The sequence below is a fragment of the Hyalella azteca genome, unplaced genomic scaffold, assembly GCF_000764305.2.
Source record: "Hyalella azteca isolate HAZT.00-mixed unplaced genomic scaffold, Hazt_2.0.2 contig13297, whole genome shotgun sequence".
Lineage (NCBI taxonomy): Eukaryota > Metazoa > Arthropoda > Malacostraca > Amphipoda > Hyalellidae > Hyalella > Hyalella azteca.
Window position 1 is genome coordinate 251676 of NW_025943225.1, and position 27268 is coordinate 278943.

Consider the following 27268-nt stretch of genomic DNA (forward strand, 5'->3'; position numbering starts at 1 on the left):
TGGTTTTATAGAAACCTGCATGCCCTCTAAATGTGGTTCCTCTTCGTTAGGGCTTAAGATTTTTGACATCTTCGAACCCGAACGTACATATATAGTGGCAGAATATCTATTAGCAGCTTTTATGTAACGACCTGTGACTCAAGAGTGACCTAACACAAGTCACAATTTCATCCCAAGTTCTTCTGATTATTCTATATGATGCTGATGTACGGGAACAAAATTATCTACTTTTATATTTAAAAAATAAACGTGGGTTTTGGTATCCAAGTAACGACCGGCAAGCCGTGCGAGATGTGCTTGCGCGGTGAATATCGAAGCTAATACAGCCAACTCCAGCCCAATGTTCTTTAAATATTCTATCAAACCTGTAATCAAAAATATCAAAATGCAGGCCCGGAATTCGAAAGCTGGCCGTCCATCTCTATCAATTCTTTCATCGTACGAGCGCACCTTTGCATGCCGTCGAAGCGAGAATATTCTATGTTTGTTTTAGCATAAATTGGGAAGTCGCAGGTGCGTTTCCGCCACTTTACGCTCCGTGCAAATTGTGCAGCGAACCTTTTCCAGAACTAAATTACATTCATCGACGTTCGTTGATGTAAATCAATTCGAAACTTTCTATTTACTGTTGGGGTGGCTGAAAAACCATTGTAGTGATATATACTTCACTTAAAATGCCTTATATTTGAACCACATTCTGTATGGGTATAAAAAACGACCTTTTGGGTATTTTTATTGCTATAATATATTTTATTTTTTTATATTTTTTCATCCTCCCTATGCGTAAGTACCTTTAGTGAAAAATGTGCTCTTCCATTCTTCTAAGAATGATTTCTAAAACCTCGCGAGTGGAACGCTCTTCAATCTATCATAAATGACATGTTCTTCAACGTGACGATGCATCAACTTCAGGTCGTAATATCCGCTGTTTTTCAGCGTCATCGCTCTAAAGGCTATCTAGCTGATCCGTGCCCAGTTATTGCCTTTATGCGGGAACACCGAAGCATCGCCCCAACACTTTAGCCTCGTAAAACATTGCAGTTTAGCGTCTTTGCTCTTATACGAATGCTCATAATTAAACATTGTTAAATAAAAATTCTACACTCGGGTTTTGATCGAATATTTGAATCATCAAGTGACTCGTATTCTCTTTTTATCAAAATTTAAAATGAAGTGACTTCTCGAATGTCCGATTTGAATACAATTTTTTCACTGGAAATGCAGTTTCGCAGTCGGACGCCAGAGCAAAGTTATGGAGGCGCTCTCGCATGTGCGTCTCTATACCGAAATTTTCGCGTCGAGCGTAAGCGCGCCGGCCAACCGCTCGCTCGACTTGAAAACTTAAATTTATAGTCCAAAGTTTTTCCGCTTGCACCTGCGCCATGTTTTATTTGGAGGCTTACAGGATTACGAGACAGTTTTCAGTTGGCTTTACTGACAAATATTTTATGCTTTGGTTTCATATTTTAGTCGCTTGAATAATAAGGGGAAAATGTTTATCACTTAAATGAAAACTTAACACATATATTTATCCGGGCACCATTTTAATCTGAACTTCACGAAAGAAGTTTTTACACGCCTCTGTCTCGTCAACAACAGGAATCCATCTCCATCATTCTCGTCATTTGCGATGCATATTCTTGGCACCAATCAGTTGATGCGACTGCCTGTTCATTTATTGATGTATTTCGAGCATCGCAATAACAAATCACCTCTGCTATCATTCGTCGGCTTTTTAGCGGCCGCCCATAAATCGGAAATAATTTTGAACTGAAATTCAGGGGAAGCGTAAGGTGCGTGAGTGTCTTGCTTGTCAAGCGTGCGTCAAGACTGCAATAATTCTATTACAAGTTTCAGACCATCGCCCTTGCAAGGGCCTCAGCAACACCGCTGTTCGGAACGCCCTTTCATGTTGTTTGATTTGAAAATTACGCTATTTCAGCACGAATTTTCTTTTACTTCATGTTTGATGGTTCTTAACCAAGTGCACTTGTTCTTGACGAATTATTTCTGAATAATTTATAGTGAAAAAAAAAAAGAATCATTTTTTTGGGATCAACTTCTGAGTTTCGAATTATCTATTTATAAAAAAAATCGCACGAGTCTCATTTTCAACTGAAATGCAGTCAAATTTAGAATGAATTTAGGGATTCCAGTCCAAATTTTTTAGCCGCGAAAACATTTTCAGCTTTACGTCTCGCAGCTTTTACGTTTTCTATTTTAGGATACATTTCGACCTCGAAGAAATATCTTGCATCGGAAAATATTTGACACGAAACAAATTTGGATTACTATTTAAAGATCTAGCTATCGGAAAATTGTGAAAATTCCGGTCATCAATCTTTAGTCGCGTTTCATTTCTTTGGGATTATTTTGCTCAGATAATAAACTGCGAATTTAATTAGAGGCATAAATACCATTGTTTTCGAAACAATGATTCATTTTAAATCTTGTAAATTATTTATCGAGAATCAACCTATATAAATGCTGTTCTATATCCAAATTAATACCAATACCTGTAACTACCCTTCATTTTTGCAATTTGTTCATTTAGGAAAAACTAACTTACCTTTTTCGTTTTTATTCCTATCGTAAAGTCAAGCTCGAACAAATATCTCTGTGTCCTACTCATATTCGTGGACATTATCATGTTCCCAAGGCCCGTATGCGTGAGGTCTGTTCGCCGATCTCTCGACCTCGTTACCTCTATCGTTATTCTCTGATGCAGAATAATGCGCGCAATGAACCTCTTTATTGAGGGCTCTGGAGCAGGCGGCTCGATCGTGTGTCCTCACACAGTAGGTCTGCTACCAAATTGTATTTATTTCACTTTTAGAGAGACTCCTGTCTGATGAATTTTCAGTGAACGAAACTGTTTTCTCGGGTAATTCTATAACCTGTATTTTCTATTATAAAATCGTATTTTTTATTACCAGCCATTCTTTTGAGATATTCAACCCAGCGACTGCGCTCTTTTCTTGCGTATAAAAAACTACAGATGCTTGCCAAATTTGGTCATTTGCTATATAAATTCGATTAATTATACCAAATCAGTTTCCAATGCCCTATTAAAGTGTAATTTAAATTATCAACGGTTGGCTGCCAGCCTTTCATTGGCCACCTATGACCAATTTAAGTTTTTGAATGGGAGTATCCTACTAAATTTGCCAATTCGGTCGCAACGAGACTTCCCGTTTGCTCGAACTGCTGCACGAACCTCTGGCCTACCAAGAGTTACCACTTGTGGCTTAAACGATGACTTTTATTCGAAAAAGATGGCTTGTCGGAGAAAGATTACTTCACTGCCAAATTTCTGAGATCTTCTTGGGCGAGTCCATTGATGACATCTTAATTCTTCCGGAGCAGATGAGTAAAACCGATGCTCCTCAAAATAAATAAGCAGCGGGAAACAATTTCTCAAAGAATTTAATCGCAATGCTATTGTTCAAGCACGATTGAATACAAGCTTAGTATAATTATTTCACTACAATAATAAAGCTATACCTGCTACGTTTACTAAATATTAGCAAAACCGTTCAAGTGTAAATTGATATTTTTTTTTTTGTTTTTAATATGCAAGAAGGCAGCCGTTTCGAGCTAACATCATACGCCAAACAGGTTTTTCGTCTGAAGGGTCTAGTTTGGACTTGTCATGCTGAATTTTTTTATGTCCTTAGCGATTGCTATTAACGAATTAGCATTCTTCGCATAATGACTATATTCAATAGTTTAGTCATTTTCAAGTTTACGATGCGGTGTGAAATTAACTTTTTGTTTATTATAAAATTCCTTTTTGTAATAAATACTTAGTATTCAATTTTAATACATTCTTATTGAAAATTATTTTTCTATTCCAGATTTGATGACGAGCAACACGAAGACTGACAAGACCATCTCTCGCTGAGCAGCTCTACAGTCACCCCTCCTGAGCGAGAGACAAGCGATATACTTAGAACTTCTTCATCGCCTACAATTTATTGAAAGATTATTAAGCCCAAACATGTGCCATCATCGAACCGCTGTGGCATTTCTTGATAAGCGGTTTGTGAGAAGAACATACGAAGTTTAACTGGGTCCTAGTTGTTACTACTGAGATATTGTTGTCGTTATGCCTCGAATAAGCTTGTCAGTGCAGTAGAAATAAAGCTTTTGTGACCATAATTCTAAGAAAATTTTGTGATCAACATCATTTCTGATAAAAGATGATTTTTTTAATATGCAGTGTGAACTGAAAGGCTCTTCGGAAGTGTTTGATTTCGACCAGCCACTGAAGAAACGCGTTTTGCTCCTATGATCGATCGGCAAAACTAATCACGAAATCACTGTACATATCATATTCTTTGTCCCTTCACTTGTATTGGAAACCGCTGGACAAACTTTCAGCCCTTGATTATTAACTTTTCCCTTGTTATTAGGAACACCAAAATAATTTAAAATGGCTTTCCTAAGAACAATACTCGTTCGTAAACGAGGAATTTTGGTGAAAGTTTTGATCGCAGTGCCGGCTGTGTACCTTATAGTGACTCTAGCTCTCATGGACCGGTCTCCTGATAAAGACTTGAACTCCATCGGGGCGGAGAAATTACGCCACGATGTCCGCAAGCCCCAGCAGCACGTTGCGGGGGCGGATGACGGCAACCCTATGGAGGCCGCCAGGAATTTTTTTATGGATAAAAAAGATTCACAAGCGAGCGAGGACAGAGGCCGGCTGCAAAACCAGCATCCGAGGGTGGAAAAACTTGTCGATATCCCACCGAAGACGACTGATAAAAAAGAAGATCATGAGGTGAGATCTATTTAATAATTATTTTTTGATACTAGAACATGATGAATTTTTAATTTATTCTAATACCTTATTTATTGGAGAAATAATTAAATCATATACATACATTTTTCATCATATCATCATATACATTTTTCAGTTAATTAAGATCAGTAATGTCCTGCTTTTTTTAGCCCTAGACGAAGAAGAGTAAAAGCATCGTTAGTCTGGTGCAGCCTAAACATATCAAGTTTCTTGAATATTTCAATCAAGTCTTGCACCATTGCATCACAGTGCAGCAGAAACACCAGTTCAATGTTTCATTGGTCGTCGCCATTTATCATTATTGACAGGCAATCATACGTTGAAATACTGAAGAAAACATTCGATATTATCGATCCAGTTATTGATCTGTAGTATCGCTCCTCAGCCCACCATTATACCTATACGATGGAGCAGCAACTCAACCAGCAATTTCCACGATCCGGGCTTAATCCCTATTGGCTTTCTTTGCCCAGTGTGTCATTCTGAGTCATATCGAACTCGGTTCAACTTATCCGTTTTTTTTTCTTGATAAAAAATTCCATCGCAAGTACGAAAATGGAAACAAATATCAGTCGAAAAACCGGGGCCGCCAAGAAACATTATTAATAAACAAACAGTTATTAGTAAATCCAATCATATACTTTTATTTGTTTTTTGATCGGCCAAAGATAATACGGCCAAGATTTACTCGAGCTGTTCATGCATGTCGCCACGACCGCAGCGCGCGTCTCTAAGACAGTCCATTAGCAAGTAACCTAAAGCCTGCCATTCTTGCTCAATTATTCACCACACAAAGGCATAAATCTCGCAGAAAGCCTTGCATCTTGGAGCGTATCGCTACAAGATTTTCTGACCTTATCATTTTTGCTTCGCTTCTAGGGAATTAAATCTATTTTTAAATATATGTGTTATCTATTGCCGTGCATTGTCTGATGACGGGCCGTCTATAAGATGGCTACAGAAATGAGGTGTTGATGTTTAAAGCGACCAATTTTGCAGTTTTTATAATATTTTAATAATATTAGGCTTCTATTATAGTGAATATATATAGGCTTCTTTAAGTGAATTTTTATAGGCTTCTATTCAAGTGAATTAAAGAAGTTTTGTTTACAGTTTCATCTATTTTTTCAAGTAAAATCATCTTGTTACTGATCAAACTGATCCTTATTTAAATATCTTGTAAAAAGTTATTTGTGCTAGAGTTAGCATGTTGTATATTGGACTATAAATCTTTTCTCATGACTATACGCCAAGAGCATTTATGCAACTCATTTTCAAATTCATAAATTTCGCCCAGATAAATGTTTTTGAGAAATTTGGTATAATATCCGAGAATATTTAAAATGTTTCGTACATCTGATAAGATTATCAGAGGCAGACTTCTTAGCTTGAATATTTATCACCAAGATCAATATTTTGCGATAGTGTTAAGACATGCGTATTACGTATTACGTAAATTGGTTTTCGAAAAAGACCTCACAAAAGAAAAACCCTTGAAAGTTCTTGGCGACTAACATGAATTTTTTGTTGGGTATGAAATTGATTCTATCGTGAATGCGTAACTTTATGGTAAATTGTGGGTATGTTCTGATCTACTGTTATATGTTATTTTATTTTTTTAACTGAAAGGGAACTTGAAACAATTATTTTAAGGGCGTAAGCGTACCCGACAATACACCTAATTGGACTCTATACTTCCATGTTAATAATCACAATTACGGTCACATGTATAACAATTGAATGTTAGCTGCTGTGTCTTTGATGTTGCCTGGCCTTCATAGTCGATGTGCATTCAGAATGACAAGCCATCATTTATCTTTTCATCTCGCAGCTTCCTATCCACTTTAACTCAATAATCAATGCCATTTGTGATACGAAAATGAAGGAAATAATATTTAAGATGGCAACTCAATTGCTCTCTTTATGCATCCATGTCGTGGATACGTCATCATTGTTAAAGAGGATTATTGGTTTTAAATTTTTTAATATAAAAACGAATTAGTGTTAAATAGATTACTCAAATTCTATTTTCAAACTCTTTCTTCGGATATCTGTGTCGCGCTCCAACGCTGAATAACTGTCCATAACATCCCGATTATTAATATATTATAATAGCGTATGATAAGAGAATGGACGTTATACATAATTTGTACAAGTCATTTTTTTATTCTAGTATTCACGTAGCTCCGTACCGTTTCATATCTAAAAACTGCGTTAAATTCAGGTTACTTAGACGTCATTGCCAATTCAAGAATAATTTAAAGAGGTTATTCTTATAATTTGAATTTTCACGAAAACATCTATTTCTGTTATCGTTTGGCGCCTTTTTCGGTTTCATACTCTTACAACTTTTGCAGAACCCAGAGTTCTATCGCAAAATAATTGCCATGGCAAGTATTGTTTTTACTCGAATGGCAAATGTTTTGAAAGACAATTTTTTTAATCCTCATATTCTCTTTCCCGGCAAGTTTTTTTATTTAATTGTGTGTATACTCATTAAATACATCGCGCGTGCTGAGCCACCGCACTCGACACCTCCCGTAGCCCCTTGTAACGCCTACCGAACATATCAACAAGCTATTTGTTCCTGCTTCTGATCTCGCTGTGACGTGTTAATCTCATCGTGCCGTGATAATTTATATTCCCACTACACCGTATTGGCGTAATATTTCACTTGTGACGCATAAAATTCATTCAGGTTTTGTTTTTCAGAATTCAGGCACTCTCATTTATAAATCTTATACTGAGTTACATTTTGGCATTGTTGCATTAATTCTATGATCTCGCGTCTCAGCTTTGAACAGGCGATAGTGAACGAGCTGTTGCACGTGTAATTAACGAAGGCCAGCTTATTGGCCTGAATTATACATCGCGTTGTTCACAGCAGTGAGCCGAGCAATGTTTACTGTCCTGCCACGCAGTGTTACTCATGTTTGCTGACGCTATTTGGTCTACCAGTGTTTGTGGTGCTTGTGGCAAATTTATATTGTGCCCGCTGATAAATGTGACTTCTTTCAATGCAGTTGCGCGCTCTGTGTGCGTTAAGGTTGTTAATTTGCATTCCTTTGACACATGGAGAGTTCCGGTCAAAATTACAATGAATCTGTTGAGGTTAATTACGGTTAATTTTTTGTATGTTAGTGATGCAGGAAAGCATTTCACTACCAAAGTATAATTGGAACAATTCAAAGGTATTCCCATCTTCATCAAAATACAGATCTCAGCTCAGGAATTTATTCGACAATTAGGATTTTTGCTATTGCTCCACATCGTCACGCATTGTAATTAACAAACTCGATGCAAACTTGCCTTTACATAAGGTTTATTAAACTCCTTCAGGATAGTTCTCTGCTGGGCACAATCACTGTATCCTATAGACTTGTCCGATCATTCAGAGCGCCCATAGATCTACTATTTAGTGATGATTGATGGAAGGAGAACTTACAGGATTGTTCTCTGCTGGGCACAATCGCTATAGATTTAGCTCACCATTCAGAGCGCCCATAGACTACCAAAGAACGTGTACTCACGAGCTGCTGTCGTAATGGGGTGTTGCAACTTGCATGTACTCGTCACTCACCTCTAATAATCAGGCAGGTCTTTGTGATAAGCGCTCGCTTGTTGACGTTGATTTGCAGCAACGGGTGTCGCTTACGTCGATCGCGTAACAGCCTCTTATTTACAGCCGCAGTTTGCATGAGATATCTTAGTCAGAGCTTCGTGTGTGGCACAGGCTTGTATATTCGGCGGCAATACATAGAGTAAACATGAGATGCGACACTGCAAACATCGGATGTAGACAGCCATTTAAATTTTGAGGCCTGAAAGCTAAGGAGTTAAAATTAGCTTGTGTTAATGGGATGGCTTTGGTATTTTAATGCAGATTTCTACTGTAAGTCAAGAAATCCAGTAAAATGCTTGCTTATATTATTATATACTATAATATATTCTCCATGATAACAAATTAATTTATTTTAGCCGGTAATATTTTCTCTACAAAATACATCACAATGATAAAACTTATAAATGTAACATCAATAATTTCCACAAATTACCCGAAATCTGAGACTCTGATGTGATCTTTTCTTCATTCGTATTGTCCTTTTTTTCAATGAGCATTTGAAGCTTTGATTAGAGTTCAGGCTATTTTCAATGAATAAACTAATTTTTAAATTGATTATATGTAAACCTTATATTAGGCGGACATATAGAGTAATGCGCAAAAATAAACATTTATGTGGCTAGTACAAGAAAGTACGACCTAATCTTTATACTTATAAAATCGGATTAAAATATTTGCTCAAGATCATTTTCCAAATTTTGCATTTTCAATGAGTAAATCGCAATTGAAGAATTTACCAGTTATGGTCACTACACTAAGAAAATTAATATTATTTAACTTGAACATGCATTAAGCATCTTCGTCATTTTCAAAAATGCGGAAAGGGCTATTATTCTCATGTCTGAGCCACAACTTTTATGTATTTGCTCATATATTTATTAAATTCTAATTATTGAAAATTGTAAGTTGTGATACTTTTACTGTTTATCGTGATGACTTGCGCGAGAAGCGATTAATTGGAACGTTTATAGTTAATTTGTATTACCCAATTAACCGCGATATCATTTTTGAGAACTTAATGCATGCATACTGTTTCTGATGCAGGCACAACATTCCAACAAAAGACAAATGCCTATACAATTTAGAATCGTTAGAATACGTGAGGGCTGAGCTATGGAATATTTTTTTATTGTGAATTAAGTTACATAGCAAACTCACGTTGTTTTTGTAAGCCTCTTGTTTCATTTGCCGTCCTTTGTGTTAAGGTTAAACTTGCGCTCAGGAAAATTCTAACCTCAATATAAAGCTCTGTTATTGATTTAATTCGTGTCAACGTATTTCTTTCTTTGTATCGTCACAATATTTCTTTGTTCCCACCCACGGATTTCATATGTCCGTATGAACACAAATCACCTACGAACGCCATCGATTTCATGTACACGGAGGGCTCCGGTATAAAAGAAAATTTCATGCCGTCTGATCAAGTATTGTACCAGTATTGCTCGTCTGTAGCGAAAAAATACCAGTGAATTCTAGTATCCATCAGTGTAATACCTGCTAATTCTTTTTTTTTTTTTTTTTTTGAAGGATAAAACTGCTGCTAGAATCTCAATTTCAATTCTGTCGGCACTGGTATTGGGAATTTTTTTGCAATCTTTCTAAAATTGCAAAGATTTCCTCTGAAAAGTATTTTATTAGATTAGTAACCTAGACAGAACTTAATGATTGAACGTTACCATTGAATATAATTACTTTACTGCATGAAATTTAGTCACTGTTTTAGTTCTCACCGTGGCAGTTCTATTCGAATATTCGTAGAGCTCGCATTACAAGGTCTCTCCATCCAATAACTTCTAACTTATAAGCTTGCTATGGACCACTAAACCTCCGTAATTCTCCTTGAACAATATTAGTAGCTTTCTTAGCCATAAGCTTTGTAGCAATTACTTTATTGATCATGCAATCTCAACTGTATTTGAACATATGAAGGCTGACTACCTCGCTGGCTGTAAGGTCAAACTGTCTCATTCTTCAACTGCAAGCCCTAATTTCTGAGACCCAAAAATAAAGCCATGGTACAGAAATAAAAGACCGCAACGATTGACGCCATGTATCATGACCAGCGCTGGCGTTCACTTATTCCTGCTGCGATCGATTAAGCATTAAGCTTGTATGTCTTGCCGTGACATTACTTTGGAGTGGATGACAGGTTTCGTATAAAAAGTGATGTGGCTTCTTCACTGAATTGAAACAAGTTCCAGTTTTTTCAAGAATGGGTTTCGGCAGTAAAAATTACGTTGTCATTTTATTAATACGTTGTTATTTTATTTCAAAATTAAATATGCCATAAGAAGTAAATGTTTGAAGTGCCATTTAGCCTTTCTACGCTATTTAATTTTTAAGCCGGGCTATCGCGTGGTTTCATTACTGAAGATATTTTATGCCTATGTGTTTGTTTTTAACTGCATACATAATCCCATATTCGTTTTTGAATCAGTCATTGGTGCCTTTTAATGTTTCATACATTAACGTGTTGATGAGTTTTTATAGCCTGTACGGTAATTTAAAAAAATTACCTTTTTTACGCTTATAAAGGAGTAAATTTCGAAGTTACCTTAAAATCAGAGCATGATTCGAAAACTCGAGCGTACTTCACTCGACGCCGAATCTTCTTCGCTTTCTCTTTTTTTTTTGTCTTCTGTTTGAAAAATAACGTAAAAGCATTTGCATGCGCATATACGTATTCTGTACGCGTCTAATCCTCTAACATCCCGTAAAATTACGCGCATAAACGAGTTGTAAGACGCTTCATTCCTCCTCGCCCTTTCTTTCACTTAAAATACATATACAGCGACCGCCATCACTTATGATCATGTAACTTGTAGTATATTGTATTTCAAATTGAAAAGTTGCTGAAACAGAGTTTTTTTCATTAAATTAATTATGCTTTGTAGCTTCTGTTCGCCGAGTGAAGCTTTTTCCCATAGTCTCTTCCATAACTTTTTGGAAGTCAGTTATGAAATGATCGGATTCCAAAAGCCGGATCCCTTATGAATCAAGTCACGAAAAGTACAGGAATCGGCAATAGGCCATGAGCCCATTTCTTCAGTGCCGACACTTCTATTCTATAACAATCTTTGCTGATATGCTGCTGGTCCAGTATATATGCCGTTATTCATCTTAAAATTCAACCCTAATTTACTCGTTTTCTAAATATTTAAGCGCAAAAATTGAATAATTCTGTTGCAATTTCCACCGTTCTAGCCCATGGTGTGATAATCCGTTTATTCATAATCCTTTCAAGTCCTTAGAAATCCTTTATACTATGTCGATCCTAATCGAAAATCCTAATGTCGAACTTTTTCGAGGGATCCCCGCACTTAACAAGTTCACCCATTTTTTCTAATTACAGTAGAAATGGATGGTGACAGAATTATTTCTCATCTAAATTTTTTTTAACTGAAATATTTTCTTTTTTCTATTTTTTCGGGCTGAATATTTTCCTTATTTGTGGATTTTTCTCAGATCCACGCGCAACAGGCAGTCCTGATGCCGCCTCAGGATCCCAACGGTCCTGGCGAGATGGGCAAGCCTGTCGTACTTGACAAGAATCTCGACCCCGAGCTCAAGAAGAAAGTTGACAAGGGCTGGCAAGACAACGCCTTCAACCAGTATGTCTCTGACATGATCTCCCTTCACCGAAGCCTTCCTGACCCCAGAGATGAATGGTACGCTTATAAGACATTATGCATTCTTCTTCTTCGGAAAGCGAATCCTGGTGAAATTTTTACTTTTTTGGCATGTGTATAATGAACGTCCTTCCTACAGCAAGTGCTAATGCGACTCTGCTCTAACGAAAACATTACTTCTTGAAAATAACCTGCAAGTTTTTTTAAATAGATCAGTCTTTTTGATTTTACTTCAATATTTTTTCTGTTACTAGAATCTAGAATAGAATCTGAAAATTAGAAACCAAAATTCCTTGATACATTTATATTTCAATGTTTCTGGAATAATCTCATAATTTCTTGTCATGGTTAATGAGAAGTAATTATATAATACGAAATAGAGCAAATAGATTAGTCACGTTATAATCTCCTCATGTCCTAGTCTCAAACGCGCTTGAGATCCACCTCCTCAGCTCGCTAGACATAGCACAAAGATCAAACAAATTCGAAAGAAAAATGCCCGACGTAGCTTTTTGAATCCGTCTGCTCTTAAAATTCTCCCACGCGTTAACACTATAACTCACCATTTGATAAAAAAAACCCATGCGCTAAAAAAATATCATGGGCCAAAAAATCTCCCACGCGCTGAGCATCTCCAGCGCGCGCGCTAAAAGCCACACGCATTATAAATCTCACACATTCTATAAAAGATGTCCCATGCGTTGAAAATTCTGCGTGCGCCGGAGAGCATACTAAGACTACTCAATAGAATTTCTCGTTTCTCTAGACACTCTCCTATGCTCCGAAAATTCTCTTTCTGTGAAAAATCTACCTCTGTGCCAAACCTCTTTCCATGCATCTTTCAATTTCCTTAATTTAAGCATCCCTTACGCCGAAAAGCTGCCTAAATTTTTCAAAAATTTTGTCTTGATGCTAAATCTCTCCCCTCGCACCAAGCATATTTACCCATATGCCAAAAACTGCCTTAACCTTCCAAAAATCCGCCTAGGTGGTAAACCTATTCTCCAGCTCCAAGCATCCCCATGCGCCAAACACTACCTTGACTTTCCAAAAAATCCGCTGTGATGCTAAACCTCTTCCCCCGCTCCAAGAATGCCCATGCGCCAAAAACTGCCTTGACTTTCCAAAAAACCCGCTCTGGTGCTAAACCTTTTCCCTAGCAACAAGCATCTCTATGCGCCAAACACTATCTTGATTTTCCAAAAAATCCTCTCTGATGCTAAACTAATTCCTCTGCTCCAAGAATTCCCCATGCGCAAACACTACCTCGATTTTCCAAAAAATCCGCTCTGATGCTAAACCTCTTCCTCTGCTCCAAGCATTCCCCATGCGCCAAACACTACCTTGACTTTCATAAAAATCCGCTCTGATGCTAAACCTCTTCCTCTGCGCCAAGCATTCTCCATGCGCCAAACACTACCTTGATTTTCAAAAAAAAAAATCCGCTCTTTTCAAAAAAAATCCGCCAAAAACTGCCTTAACTTTCAGGTGCAAGGCTCCTGACCGATACCTGAGCAGCCTGCCCGAAACGTCGGTGATAGTTTGTTTCCACAACGAGGCTTGGTCTGTGCTGCTGCGTACCGTCCACTCCGTGCTGGACCGGTCACCCCCGCATCTGCTCAGAGAGATCATCCTTGTCGATGATAACTCAAACCAAGGTGAGTTTGGTTTCCAATGTTTCAAGTCTCTAATGTCTTAGTCATGTCATGAGTAAGCGACGCCATTGAAACGTGAAATTTTCCACTCTCAAGCGAGTCTTAAGTTCTGACCTAGAATAAATTTTAACTCAAAAGTATCCGAGAGCCCCTTTTATGTTTTTTCACAGAGATCTTCGAGCTAATCTAAAAGTTATTACCCCATTACTCTACCATTATTTTTTGTGGCGCAAAGTCCTTGTCAAAGTCCATGCAGTCGACACCACAGCGCCAGACTGAACTCCATAGTCGAGCTTCACGGCTAAGCCACTTTCACGGCTGGGCTCTACGAGGATTTTATACGAACCCTTAATGGCTCTCACACGACCTGTTTATGCCAAGTTCCACATTTATGTGCAATATCGTGGTTCAGGCGCTTAAGCACCTCCCTTTATTATAAGAAAATCAGCATATGAATTGAATCTTTCAATCTCTAACAAAATTATACGTCTGTCCACGTATATTGTTTAAATAACATATTTCCATTCAAATCTAATGAGGGAATTTAGATTCCTTAACAATATTTATAATAATTTTACACAGATCATATATTATCGTGATGTTTAACGGCTGGAAAAGATTGTCAAGGTCGCAGTACTTTGATTGCTGTTTTATTATCCGTCATTTTATCTTGAGGCCGCTATAAGCCACGATGACCATTGATGTTGCTATCATTCCCTTCACATTCCTCTTGCTGCTGTGGCCTCACTCTGAACATAACCAGAACTAAGCATAATATGGCTTCATCATTCATTTATGTCTAGGTTCATTCTTTTGGTGATCTATAATTCACGTTTTTCGAGGGGCCTCTGAAGAAAATCTTCCTCTATTATTCATTTGGAGGTTTGGTCCCTGTAAATCTTTCATGAGTGCAGCACTTCGCGTGCATTCGGTATGTCAGGAGACCATCTTGCAGTGCCGGCTGCTTGCTTCCACCTGTATTTTACTTCCCAGTTTCTGGAAGTGTTTGTTCTGGTGCCACGAGAGCCGCTTCCAGAGCTTCTAAGTCCTGGAGTGCAGCTTGGTCGCGGTATTTTGTTCATACGCGGCATAGCACGTCTCCACCAGCCAGCCCAAGCTAAGAGGATTACCTCTTCAATCTTTCACCGTCTTTATAAGAATTTTTTTACCTCAAAGTCTTGTGAACGATAGTAAACAGTGCTTTATTTGTGACGCACGTCTTGCACGGCCTTCCTGGGAGCGATGTTGTAGCAGCCGGTGAGACGCTGGCGTTCGCAAATGATGTCTGGTGTGATGGTGGACTGTGGTGAAGCCTTTGACGGTCTGATGTGGTGTATGGTGCGATGCTGAAACCTTTGAAGGTCTGATGTGGTGCATGGTGCGATGCTGAAGCCCTTGAAGGTCTGATGTGGTGTATGGTGCGATGCTGAAGCCCTTGAAGGTCTGATGTGGTGTATGGTGCGATGCTGAAGCCTTTGAAGGTCTGATGTGGTGCATGGTGTGTTCCAGGGGCTCGCCAAAGTCTGGTGTGATGGTTCTGAGTGTGATAGTCTTTAGTGTGCAGTATTGGAACTCTAATACCTGCACACGCCAGTTAATTATTAAATATTGGGGTATTTCGGCTCTGGACATTCTTTTCTATATTTGTTCGTATTTTTATTTGTAACTGTCATAAATCAAGCTATCATCTGTTACAATTTCATTAGTGTGAAAAATGCCATATTAGGCCTAATTGCTTATTTTTTCTTAATATCGTAATTCCAGCTCATGCTGTAGTCAAAAGTTCACTTCATGATAGTGATTGCAGCTATGGCACTTGGTTACGCGCAGAAAAATAACTTTCCCACACTGCTAATTAATTATTTGAAATAATTGTAAGCTCTCCAGGATATCTCGAGACATCGCAGTCTTTGAACTGTAAGGATTTACACAGTCGAGTTTGAATTTACAAGTTTATTGAATTGACAAACTCAGAACTCTCATTAAAATCATATTTATTCATTAATCACTCATAAGATTGTTAATATTATTAATCACAACCTTAATTGAGTCGTACGTCATCCAGATATGAATCGTTAGTAAAGCTCATGGTTGAAATAATAGTAAAGCTAGTTATTTACTTTATGAAGAATAATTGGAGAACGTATTTCCGGGAAATGCAGCAGCGCGATGTGCTTCAGTAAACTTACTGTGTTGTCTCAAGGTTGTTGATGCGTTGTCATCATTTTAGAGCGATGTATTTGAACTTCGTCTGCACATGCTGAGTTATGCACATGATGCTGCAATTATGCTTTTTGAAAGCTCTTTATAGTTGTTTTGTATATACTGTGATTTTATGTAACTTTAACAGTTCGGCTTGGCTGCCGCAGTTAAGATTAAGAATTATATTTGATTACAAATTGAGTTAACAATAAGTTACTGAATCACAATTGCAATCATAAGAGAATTTTCCTGGAATTTAACCAGTTATGTAGCGAATTTATCTGTTTTATGATTACCATCTGAAATGTATAGTATATTTCCTCTCTTATTAATTATGCCTCACTGTCCTTTAAACGGGCTCTTGCTAGTATATTTCAGAACATGAAATCTTTTCATTTTTATGAACTCATTTCAATGGACTTTTTGCCCTTGATTTTTAATGTAAACTTCAGTCGTATAATCAACGACCCACCATAATCAAATGCGCCATAGGTGGCCAGTCGTAATTCAATTCACGTGAGATGAAACGTCCTGTTTCTGCTTAGCAGAAAAAGCTATTTTAAAAAGATTGCTTGCTTTTAATTCTACAGATATTTTAATATTTCTACGGTCGGCTTCAAAATCCCACCTCTAGCATCCGTGTTTTCCCATTATTATGTATTTTCCTATTAATTTACAATTGCTCAAGTCAACGAACCTGTATTTTTAAGACAAAGTTTCAACTTGCGTCCAGAAAATATTTTTTTAAAGTACTGTGATAAATAGAGTAGAGATTATTCTTCTCCTGAATATATGTATCAAAAATTTTTCTCCTATGCTACCAGTCATCTGCTGGAAATAAATATCGCCTGGATGTCGTGGATCAAGATACCGTCAATAAGTAAACAGCTTGTATTTATCAAGCAGTATATGTGATCTACTCCGCTATACTCGAGCTCCTCTTAATTGCAGGCACTGCAATGTGATTCCGCCTTCAGCTCTAAATTGTAATAAAGCCTCCACCCGTACAGTCCATTAACGATAGTTTTTATATGTGATTTATTTCGTTCAACTTTCCGACTATAATTATGATTTATATAATAGTTATTTTCCCTTATTTTCTTTCATTGCTTAGGCCATGATTTTTTGACATCTTCTTGTGACATACACGCAGGGTGTTTCTTGTGATACACACGCAGGGTGTTTCTTGTGATACACACGCAGGGTGTTTCTTGTGATACACACGCAGGGTGTTTCTTGTGAACGCAGGGTGTTTCTTGTGATACACACGCAGGGTGTTTCTTGTGATACACACGCAGGGTGTTTCTTGTGATACACACGCAGGGTGTTTCTTGTGACACACACGCAGGGTGTATCTTGTGACATACACTAATTTCTCAACATTTGCGTCACTCTTTGCCGAATCTATTGACATATTCGCAACGTTTCCGGCAATGTAACTTGGGCGCTGCGCAAAATTTGCTTGTTTGGTCACCAGGCCGTACACGCGGGCGCTGCCTGATCTAATTTTCATAGGTCTAATTAGGATTTTATCTAACTTCTCTTGTGCCTGAGCGCCCTGATTAATGACGACCGGTAGAAGGTTGGACCAAATTAATTATAGGAGTAAATCAAGGGCAGGAATTTTAAATTGCCTGTATAGGAAGTCGCGTCTTTGAAGTTGCTCGTCTCGGTGCGTGACAACATAATTTCTTGACTGGCGTTATTGATGTTTCGTTATAGTTGATTAATGCAAGAATTATTATAATATTTGAATTTTCCTCGTTATTATTTGAACGTGTATTGATGAAATAAAGCGGTAAGTATCCTGCTAGAAAATTAACCATTTTATTAATTACTGAAGTTCAACTAAAATGATGGTCTCATTGATGGTAATAGTAGATTACATAGATAACCACGAATATGTCAAGTCTTTTCATGGAAAAATTCGCAATGAAAGTCATTATTCATGACAGCATCTAGAGCGCAGCAGTTCCTGAATTACCTGCAGAAACATGTGTTCAGATTAACGCTTATTGTAAGCCTCGCTGTAATCTAATTAAGGCCTCCTTAATAACGATGTTAATTAGAGTGATTAAGTCTTGTCGAGCCTCTAAACGAGCCACGTAGCTGTGCTTACACGCGCCAAATTGAGTCGCCCAGTCAATTGTCTTGCAATTTAAAGCGCTCGTTTTTTTTTCGAAACTTTGGAAAATCTCAATTCGTACATAATAGCAATTACGCTGTGTTATAAAAATGGGTATGAAAGAAAATAGGGATACTATATGAGTGTATTACCTTCAAATGAAAAATTGTCAGCTATATTGCAATGACCTCGACGTGAAGAGAGGTAGCAATAATAATCATAGCTGAGGTAATAATAACGTGGTTATTATTGTGGTACTAATCACGTCACTGATGAGTTATAAAAGGTTCAGTGTTCCACTGAATGAGAACCACATCGATATCGTCACGCCATATTTTTACAGGATAAATTGCTAGAAATTTGCAGTTAATTTGGCGTTGGTTTGTTTTTCCCTGCTGGTAAATAGTGATAAGTTCGCAGATTCGTCTGGCTTCAAAGTAGAACAATCAATCGGGTTGTACATTAATCATCAATGTCACTCGATTATGATAGAAATTTTATATATTCATGCAACAATTAAGCAAACAGAGCCACGATGCCAGTAATTTGCAATCGAGATTTGATAGCACCCGCGTTTTTAATCGGATGATTACTCGCATTGGACAATGATGACATTAATCCAGCCGGTACTCGGTTCCAACTCTGCCAGTAATCCCATACGATCATCGTTGATTGGCGAGCTTGTTAGTCCAATCACGATCGTCTACACTGCAGATGCCTTCGCTTTCAGTCGCCTCCTCTATGATTACTTCCTCATTTTAGCCTTAGGACCTGAAGCTCGTTAATGCTATCCATCAGCCCATAAAAGAAGCTAGCGGCTTTGACTACAACTGATTTATGGCCCGGCGAGTATCGCCTTTGTTTCTCAACGCTAATATGCGCTCCAGACTTTCGATAAAATACTGGGTAACTATCCTGTAGGCTTCCTAATTACGCGGTGATTAACGACATTCAAATCGTGGCTCTTCTCTGCAGTGAGCGGATTTTTTTCACTCTATATTGCGCGCTAAGACGGATTTTGTTCAAATATTCGTTGCACGGCAAATTTTTCTAAGCTTTACCTGCAGCAGCAATATATAGAAGACCAAAAGCGATGCACTGGTAGTCTCGGCAATCTTTCCTCAATTTAATTTGTTCTTTAAATTTATTCACAAACCTAGCTCTCCATTTTTCCTTCCACAGGAACAATAGGTTAGCATTTTCGTGGAGAATGTTTAGTTTTCGTGAAGCCCGAACTTTTTTAGTTCAGTTAGGGATGAACTAAAAGATGAAAATCAAACTAATTTTTGTTATGAAAACATACCATTCATTTTATCTGAGGTTTTTGATCAGGTTTTTTGATCGGTATTTTGTTCTGTCGGCAATTAAGTGCAATATTTCAATTTTTTACACTATCAGTCATGAATGTGTTCTATAACGATTTTCAGATTGATTTAATGTTTTTATGTCATGTTTCGTCAATCAAAACAGCAGTGTCAATGATTTAACAGTGTCAATGATTTAAATGGCTCCGTTCAGCGTTCACGCTATTTGATGAAATGAGCCTATTGCCTATTTTTTCAATTCCTTGACATTTTACATATGAATTTCTCAAAAGATTTTTCTGAATTCTTTTCCAAATAGGTCAAAATCGTCATTTTCAAATCCTCATTTTGAACATCCTATCTTTCATATCCATCTTATCCTTTATATCCTATTCATATTATCTTTTAATGATAAGAATTGATCATGTTCTAATGATCAATTTAAATTATAAAATTCTACATCCTAATTTTTTAACGCCTTCTAATCTTGTTGATATTGTCGTACCCAGCCCACCTGATGGAGCAGCTCGAGAACTACCTCAAGGACTACCCGAAGGTGCGGGTCGTACGTCTGCCACAGCGTGAAGGTCTGATCAGAGCTCGTCTCATGGGCGCCAAGCACGCGACAGCGCCCGTACTTACCTTCCTTGACTCCCACTGTGAAGCTACAACCGGTGGGTACTTCTTCGTGTGTTTTCTGTATTATTATGCTGCATCATGCAGGAATTTTTATACTGGAAGAGAAATTAATTACCTACTCTGTAAACCAAATAAAGAACCACCACCGGTGGGTACTTCTTAGTGTGATCCCTGTAATATAATGCTGCATAATGCAGGAATTTTTATACTGGAAAAGAAAGAAATTGCTCTGTAAATCAAATAAAGAACCACAACTGGTGGGTACTTCTTCGTTTATTCTCTGTAATATTGTACTGCATCATGCAGGAATTTTTATACTGGAAAAGAAAAGAATTACTCTGTAAAATTACTTGAATTACTGTAAGAAGAATTACTGTAATTACTTCTTAGTGTGTTCTCTGTAATATTATGCTGCATCATGCAGGAATTTTTATACTGGAAAAGAAATGAGTTACCTACTCTGTAAATGAAATAAAGAACCACCACCGGTGGGTACTTCTTCGTGTGTTCTCTGTAATATCATGCTGCATCATGCAGGAATTTAAATACTGGAAAAGAAAGCAATTACACTGTAAACCAAATAGTGAAGTGCATTACAAAATATATTGCATTTAATAGATTGATTTTTGTGGAATTAAAGTAGAAAGTACCTATGGAAACGTTTTTATCTTGTTCATGAAAAATTTTTCGTTTATTGCGATGCAGATTCAAAATTTATTCCATGATGTTCACATCCCAACATTTATTTTTTAATTGAATAAGCATATTTAGCTGCAAGATAATTTTAAAAATTATGAGCATATTGATAATTTTTTTTTTGTTTTCAGTGGATACGAATCAGATATGTAGCTTTTAAGAAATAAAGGAAAATATTTAGTATAATTTGAAAGGAAATTATTAATAGGATTTCACTTAAATCGATTGTAAACGTAAATTTGAATGAATTTCACACTATTACCCAAAAAGACACTATTTCCCAACGAATGCGTTCCCTCAAGCTACTTTTCACGAAGCAAATCGAGCGACTTCTCGCATTCAAAAATGCTGACACATGCAGAGCTGCAATCAATCACTAGCGGGAAATCCTGTGTCGCTTGGCTCGTCGGGAGTTACAGCTCTGCAAAGACATTATTAAACCCGCTTTTTAGCGCATTTTCTCATTTATAGAAGAAATGCACTATTGTGCTCGCCATGTCCGTCTGTCTGTCTGTCTGTCCGTCCGTCTGTCCGTGACCTCAAGTGTCCGTCGACGAGAAAATGCGCTCTCTGTCACTTACTGCAGTGAGTACTGAGTTATATTTTTTAGATAAGTCTTTGTGGTAGGATCTTCATTTCATTCATCAATCTCTACCACTTTGAAATTCCAAAGAACTTTTGACGTGATTAACCAAATGTTTTCTCGTGAATGATGCTTACAATATAAATCAAATTTCAACAGAATGCATTCATTATTCGTTTAAATCAATTCTTCGGTAGCCCTTGATTTTATAGCAGGAAACACAAAAATTTCTACAGAAATATTGCCTTTTTTTTTGTCAATTGTATGCATAAAAGTTTAGTTTTGCCCATTTGCCTCAATACGTTGTTGAATTCGAAAAATTCAGCAACGTATTGAAAAATTCAACAACCCCTAACAACTATGCCTTTTTTTGGAGGTGAAATGGTAAGGTGAAATCAGCGCTGGCTAATCGTCTGTCAGCTTAATTAGAATTACATTTTTGATTAGTTTACCTGGAATACAGGCTCGACATTCAAAGCTCTTCCTCTAATCTGGTGCAATTGGCATTTTTTTTTAACCAGTGCTAAACTGTAGCGAGCTTTCGCACAGCTTGCGGGCAATTCCTCTTGTTTGTCGAGAATTCCTTCGAGTTAACCGCGCAGTAACTTCCTGCAGTGCAAACTTTTTAACTCGACTTGAACCTGCGAGAGCTTCCTCGCATTACGTGACAGCTTGTACGAACCTTGCTTGGTTTCGTAATAAATTTCGGCGTCCACGTCGATTAAAGTTTCTTGGGCTCTTGGCCAAATTTCCAACAAAGAGAAGATCAGACTGTGATTATGTGCGGTGTAAAATGAAAAGTTCATACAAACAGCTTCTTTATATTATAAAAAGTTTCAAAACACACAATTAATAGGGCAAACACCAGTTGCTGGTTGATCTGCGACCTTACCGGTGTATATAATTCCTTTGAGAATAATAGGTAAATTCTTTGAGAAACTTATTTATGCACGTCCATGTATTAGATTTACGTACATAGGAACATTATCACGTGACTGATAAAAGGCCTTCTAGCGCGCCACTACCGATAAAGTAGCGCCTGAAACATGCGATGATTCAGAAAATATTTTCTGAAATTCGCCACTGCCTAGAAAACTTAGTCTGAAGCACGATTTTATCTGGAATATATTTTCTGAAATTCTGTTCTGCCTAGTGAATACCCACTTAAACTCCCGACGCATGTGGATGTAGAATGTTTTATTTGGTATAGCAGAAGCATCGCTTATTTCTCTAAGCAGTTTTGCCTTTCTCTGCCTCGTGTTTTGCGAGGAGCGGCAGGCCATTAAGAAGACAATATCCTCTGGAGATTTACGAATGGATGTGTTTTTTATCCCTCTGTGATAAATTTAATATTTTTAAAGAGGCCAGCGAGAGCACGTACTTTTGTGTTTCATTCATTTGGAGAAAAATGTCATTCACAGGATACGTAGAATATTTTTCGCAATATAATGAGGAACGCTTTTCTTGCCATTGAAACATGCATATTTCAAGCGATGTCTGTTCTGCTTATCATTTCTAACTGTATAGACCTAAATAAAAAACTTTCACTTGTTGGATTATTGAAAATTTGAGCGTACAGCTCATCCAGTCCGTCAATCCAACTCCGAATTACGCCATACATGATGCAACATCGAGAGTTTTTCATCCAAAAGCGGATGTTCCATAAAATGTTTTCTCATCTTAATGTCACAAGCCAATGGCTTCTGCTTTTTTGTTGCTCTTCTCTGTAAAAAAAAAACTACCCAAAAAATCGCAATTATTTTTTAATTTTACACGCCCCATGCCACGGTCATTTTTTGACAATTTTTCTTGAATGCACCAAGTAACTGGACGTGTTCGTCAATTAAACATTTATTTTTGCTTAATTTTAGGCTTTATTTCAGTTGTCTTGAGCATTGGCCACGTTTTTTACAGCTTTACGCACAGATTCACGTTTCTGCTGTCTCTAAAATTTTATTTTTCTCCGAAGGCTCTAAGATCCTAGCTAATAGCGACCATTTCGGCTTGGATGAGCCAACACCGAAGGCAATTCCAGTTGAAATTCCAGTCGAAAATTGTCGCCGTATTGAGACTGCCGATCTTCGGTCGCTGCGTGACCGCCAATGAACTGTAAAAGACAACCATTCTTACATATAAGAATGCAACATGACATTGTTCACGCATGCACAAAATTATATGTATGTGTTTGTCGCACAATCACAGCAATTAGGCGACGTCGGTATTGCATTATGCGATGAATTGTTACACCTAATAATTTGGTACCTGAAATGCGCTTTGAATTTAATTCAACATGTGTTATTACTATTATTCCTGAAAGAACGATCAAGTTTCGGTCATAGAATTATTAATTTTGCGGTGGATTACTGCATTTCAGATCGTACTGCTGTGGCTACATTTTTTAATAATTCCTAAAGTAAGGCGTGCCAGCTAGGCGATCTTGGAACAAAACAACTTGTTTGAACTCCTAATACGTGACATTTCTCGCATTGCATCCTCCTTTGACGCACTTGAGAAGTTTTGCAGAAATTTAACATGAACCGCCCCTGATTCAGACTCGCCTTTGAATTGCTGCATTACTGAGCTGTTTGAAATGTGTACAATTCTCTTATTTGACTGAGCTAGGACATGCAATATCGCGAGCTGTTTTGTCCGCGTTTAATCTCCTTAACAAATAATCCCTCCCAAATTCTCCAGCTGGCAACATTGCAAACTGAACCGACATCAGCAAAACAAGCAGACCGTGCGGCCACGGCCTTCACTCTCGCGCTTGTTGATTTAACTGCTATGCCAGCGGGGCAGATGGATTGCCTTATGATCTTTGCGTCTCCTGCTACTTTCATCCATTTAATATGTTATTCTTATTTTAATTTTGAGATGAGTTCGGTGATTATTCTTTGCCTGCTTCTTGTTATCTCAGGATGGCTGGAACCTCTTCTGGACCGCATTGCTAGGAGCAACTCAACCGTTCCAACCCCAGTTATTGATGTCATTGATGACGAAACCCTAGAATTTTTTTACCAGGATTCAAGCCTCAGTGTAGGAGGGTTCGATTGGGGTTTGCAGGTATACCAGCTCGTAGTTGAATGGTCGAAAAACTACCATGTATGGGATGTGGTTCGATCATTACCAAATTGACTCAACTGCATGTACTTTAATGATGATGGCGTTATTTGTGCTAATGAACAAGTGAACTTCCACTTGGAACTTAGTCTATTAATTAAGCTTGAGTGTTGATCATCCTGGTAGTGATTAAACCATTAAGTTTGTTTTGGGCCTGGAACTAACCCTTGGTGCTGAGGGCAACGCAGAAGTCGTTCAACGAACATTAAAACGACGATTTGCTTCTTGCAACTTCTGTTCATTTTAATTTAGGCGAGTTAAATAACGTATCGTGTGCGGCTAGCAAAATTTTTTAATTTGCTAAATTTTTGTCACTATTTTTCGAATTCATATTTAGTCAATGAATTTATGAGAGTTCCTTTCTTGTGAGTTTTATTACGATAAATTCTCATTATTTTAATTTTGATTAAAGAGGTGTGAGCTCATTACATAATGCGCTGACCACTCATGCCATCTTAGATAGTAAGAAAAACCTCATTTGTGTTATGATCAATTAATCGTTCTCTTTCAGTCTGAAACAATTTTACTCTCATTTTGTAAATTAGTCTTTCCGCTGAAGCAATAATTTTTCTATTTATATATCAATAGAAGAATGCCTGAATGTTCCACAAACTAACTGTATTCGTTTTATTAACATCTGCAGGTAACACTGCACACGAAAGTGCTTTTGCGAATCTAACTTTGAATTAAATTCCAGCGTTAAAAAATGTAAGGTAACAAAGTACAGGTATTATAACACCATAACATTTGTTCAATATGTACATATATTCTATTTCTTATACACGTGAAGCAGCAGCTGGATATATGCTCTATTTCATAGAAATTTTAATACTCCATTGTCTTCGCACAATGTTGGTTTGATGGGCATCGATACACCATTGGTATGTAAATTTTTAATCAAACTTTTCATCTTAGACGCACTTGGAAAAGAACTTTGTTACACGTGGTGAATACGATGGGTCACAAGTGACATTTTTAAAAGTTTATATTTTATTGTTCTCTGGTTCTATCAATTTCTTTTTTATTTTTTTAGTGCAAAATCGACGATTTGCCTTCACAATTCGAATGCTGTGATTTTGAGCGTCTATTTGACTTGAATTCATGTTCATCCCCTCGAACCACACGCTTATTTCAGGCAATTTTTAAAATTTCAACGTTTTACAACCTTTTAACGATCCCCCTTCCAATATTTCGACGATACTCATAAAGCGACACATTTATCACGTGTTGTTTCGAAGTCATTAACAACTTATCAAAGAAAATTATAAATAGAATTATGTACCTTTGAATTCAATCGCGGTCCATCGTATCCTATCTCAGGTTGGCTAGAACCGCTACTGGACCGCATAGCTCGCAATGCCTCGGCCGTCGTTTGTCCAGTCATTGACGTTATTTCTGACGACACTCTTGAGTATCACCATAGAGACGCCTCTGGTGTCAATGTCGGTGGTTTTGACTGGAACCTGCAGGTTTGACGATCATCTACTTTGCAATTGTTCCTTCTCTGTTATGCCCCATATTTATTTTTGTTCGTTAATTGCATATTTATTTCAACGCTCAAGCCTGCCCCCCCCCCTAAATTCTTTTTTTTCCTTTTTCTAGTCCTTCCCAGTTTATTTTTCATTTCAATTTTGAACCCTCTCCTCATTTTTTTGTTTTTTACTTCGTTGTTATAAGTACCTACTATAGCCATTCCGTTTCCTAAATCCCTATCTATTTCTTTACCTCTCTCTCATTTTTTATACCTTAATTTATTGTTTTACGTTTTCCCAACGCATTGTATTTCTCATTCACTCCATGACTGCACATGCATTTTTTACGTATAACCGCACTTAAGTGGGACTTTTGCAAGGTTTTGGATGAATCTGTTTCTAGCAACCACCTAGGAGGCCCAGCCGTCGAATTTGCTCTTGAAGCTACGGCAACTCTTTGTCCACCTCCACGCTTTATACCGGATAATGAATCGAATTCTAATCGAATATTATTCAGAATAAATCCATTGAAATAGTGAGCTTCGTCTAGGATTCCATGTATCGCCGAAGTCAGCTGGTCTAGTTTTTTCGAACTGATTTCTAAAAAATACTCTACGTTTCTGTTACCTTGAACTTGATTGAAATTCAACGCCAGCCGAAGCATCGAAAATATCAAGAGAAATATTTTCGGTCCACTATTCTCTTCCTGTCCGTAAATCCATCGAGTATTTCTCTTCAGCTGAATTTGGTTTTAAGACCAAGTAATTAAATTTTCTGTTTGAATCTAATTCTCGACGTTCAGGATTATCAAGGATTCATTTTCGGCAATTTACAAGCTTCTGTGCCATCATTGTAGAAGCGCCGCAGCATGTCAACCTTGGCTAGCAAGAGATATTTCTCCGGAAGTATTTTTTTAAACCCACAGCAAATAGTAGTCACAACGAACAAGGTTTTAGTAATGAGATAAAAGTGTATTTTTTTCTGCTAGCTTCTCTACTTTGCCGTGCAGAGCGCAATATCTATGGAAAAAGTTTGCTAAGGAGTGCAAGTTCTGAAACATCTTTCGTTCAAATATTCTTACCAGGAATTGAGTTAGTTATTCAAGATGATTTCCTATATTTTTTGTTATTATAAGGCAGATAAATCTGGAAATTTTCCTTTAATTATTCTGTAAAATCATATTCGCCGAGCTTGAATGCTGACAAATACAAAAGGATGATATTTTCCTACAAATAAATTTGTATTATTTCCTTTTTCAACTATTTGAAGGGAAATTTGGAAAGAGACTGAGAAATAACTTGTTATGAAGTAAGCATTCTATTTTTTCGTGGTTGCCCTATGACAACAATTTCTCGCATGGGAGCATCAGCAAACCTAAAAAGAAGTCCCATGAGCATTTTTTTCCCATGATAAC

General features: G+C 37.4%; 1 protein-coding gene across 7 annotated transcripts in view; it reads left to right on the forward strand.

The window, feature by feature from the left end:
- Positions 1 to 27268, forward strand: part of LOC108668352 (putative polypeptide N-acetylgalactosaminyltransferase 9) — a 133391-nt gene that overhangs the window by 89190 nt on the left and 16933 nt on the right. For 4 of the 7 annotated variants that reach the window (XM_018155549.2, XM_018155541.2, XM_018155544.2 and 1 more), the window contains exons 2-5: positions 3858 to 4786; positions 11895 to 12097; positions 13547 to 13716; positions 19854 to 20018. In XM_018155549.2, coding sequence (XP_018011038.1) covers positions 4436 to 4786; positions 11895 to 12097; positions 13547 to 13716; positions 19854 to 20018 — 889 coding nt within the window. In that variant the 5' untranslated portion in view covers positions 3858 to 4435. Of the gene's footprint in view, positions 1 to 3857; positions 4787 to 11894; positions 12098 to 13546; positions 13717 to 19853; positions 20019 to 24179; positions 24326 to 25702; positions 25852 to 27268 lie in introns of all 7 variants that reach the window. The other 3 variants (XM_018155542.2, XM_018155548.2, XM_018155545.2) reach the window with 2 other exon arrangements.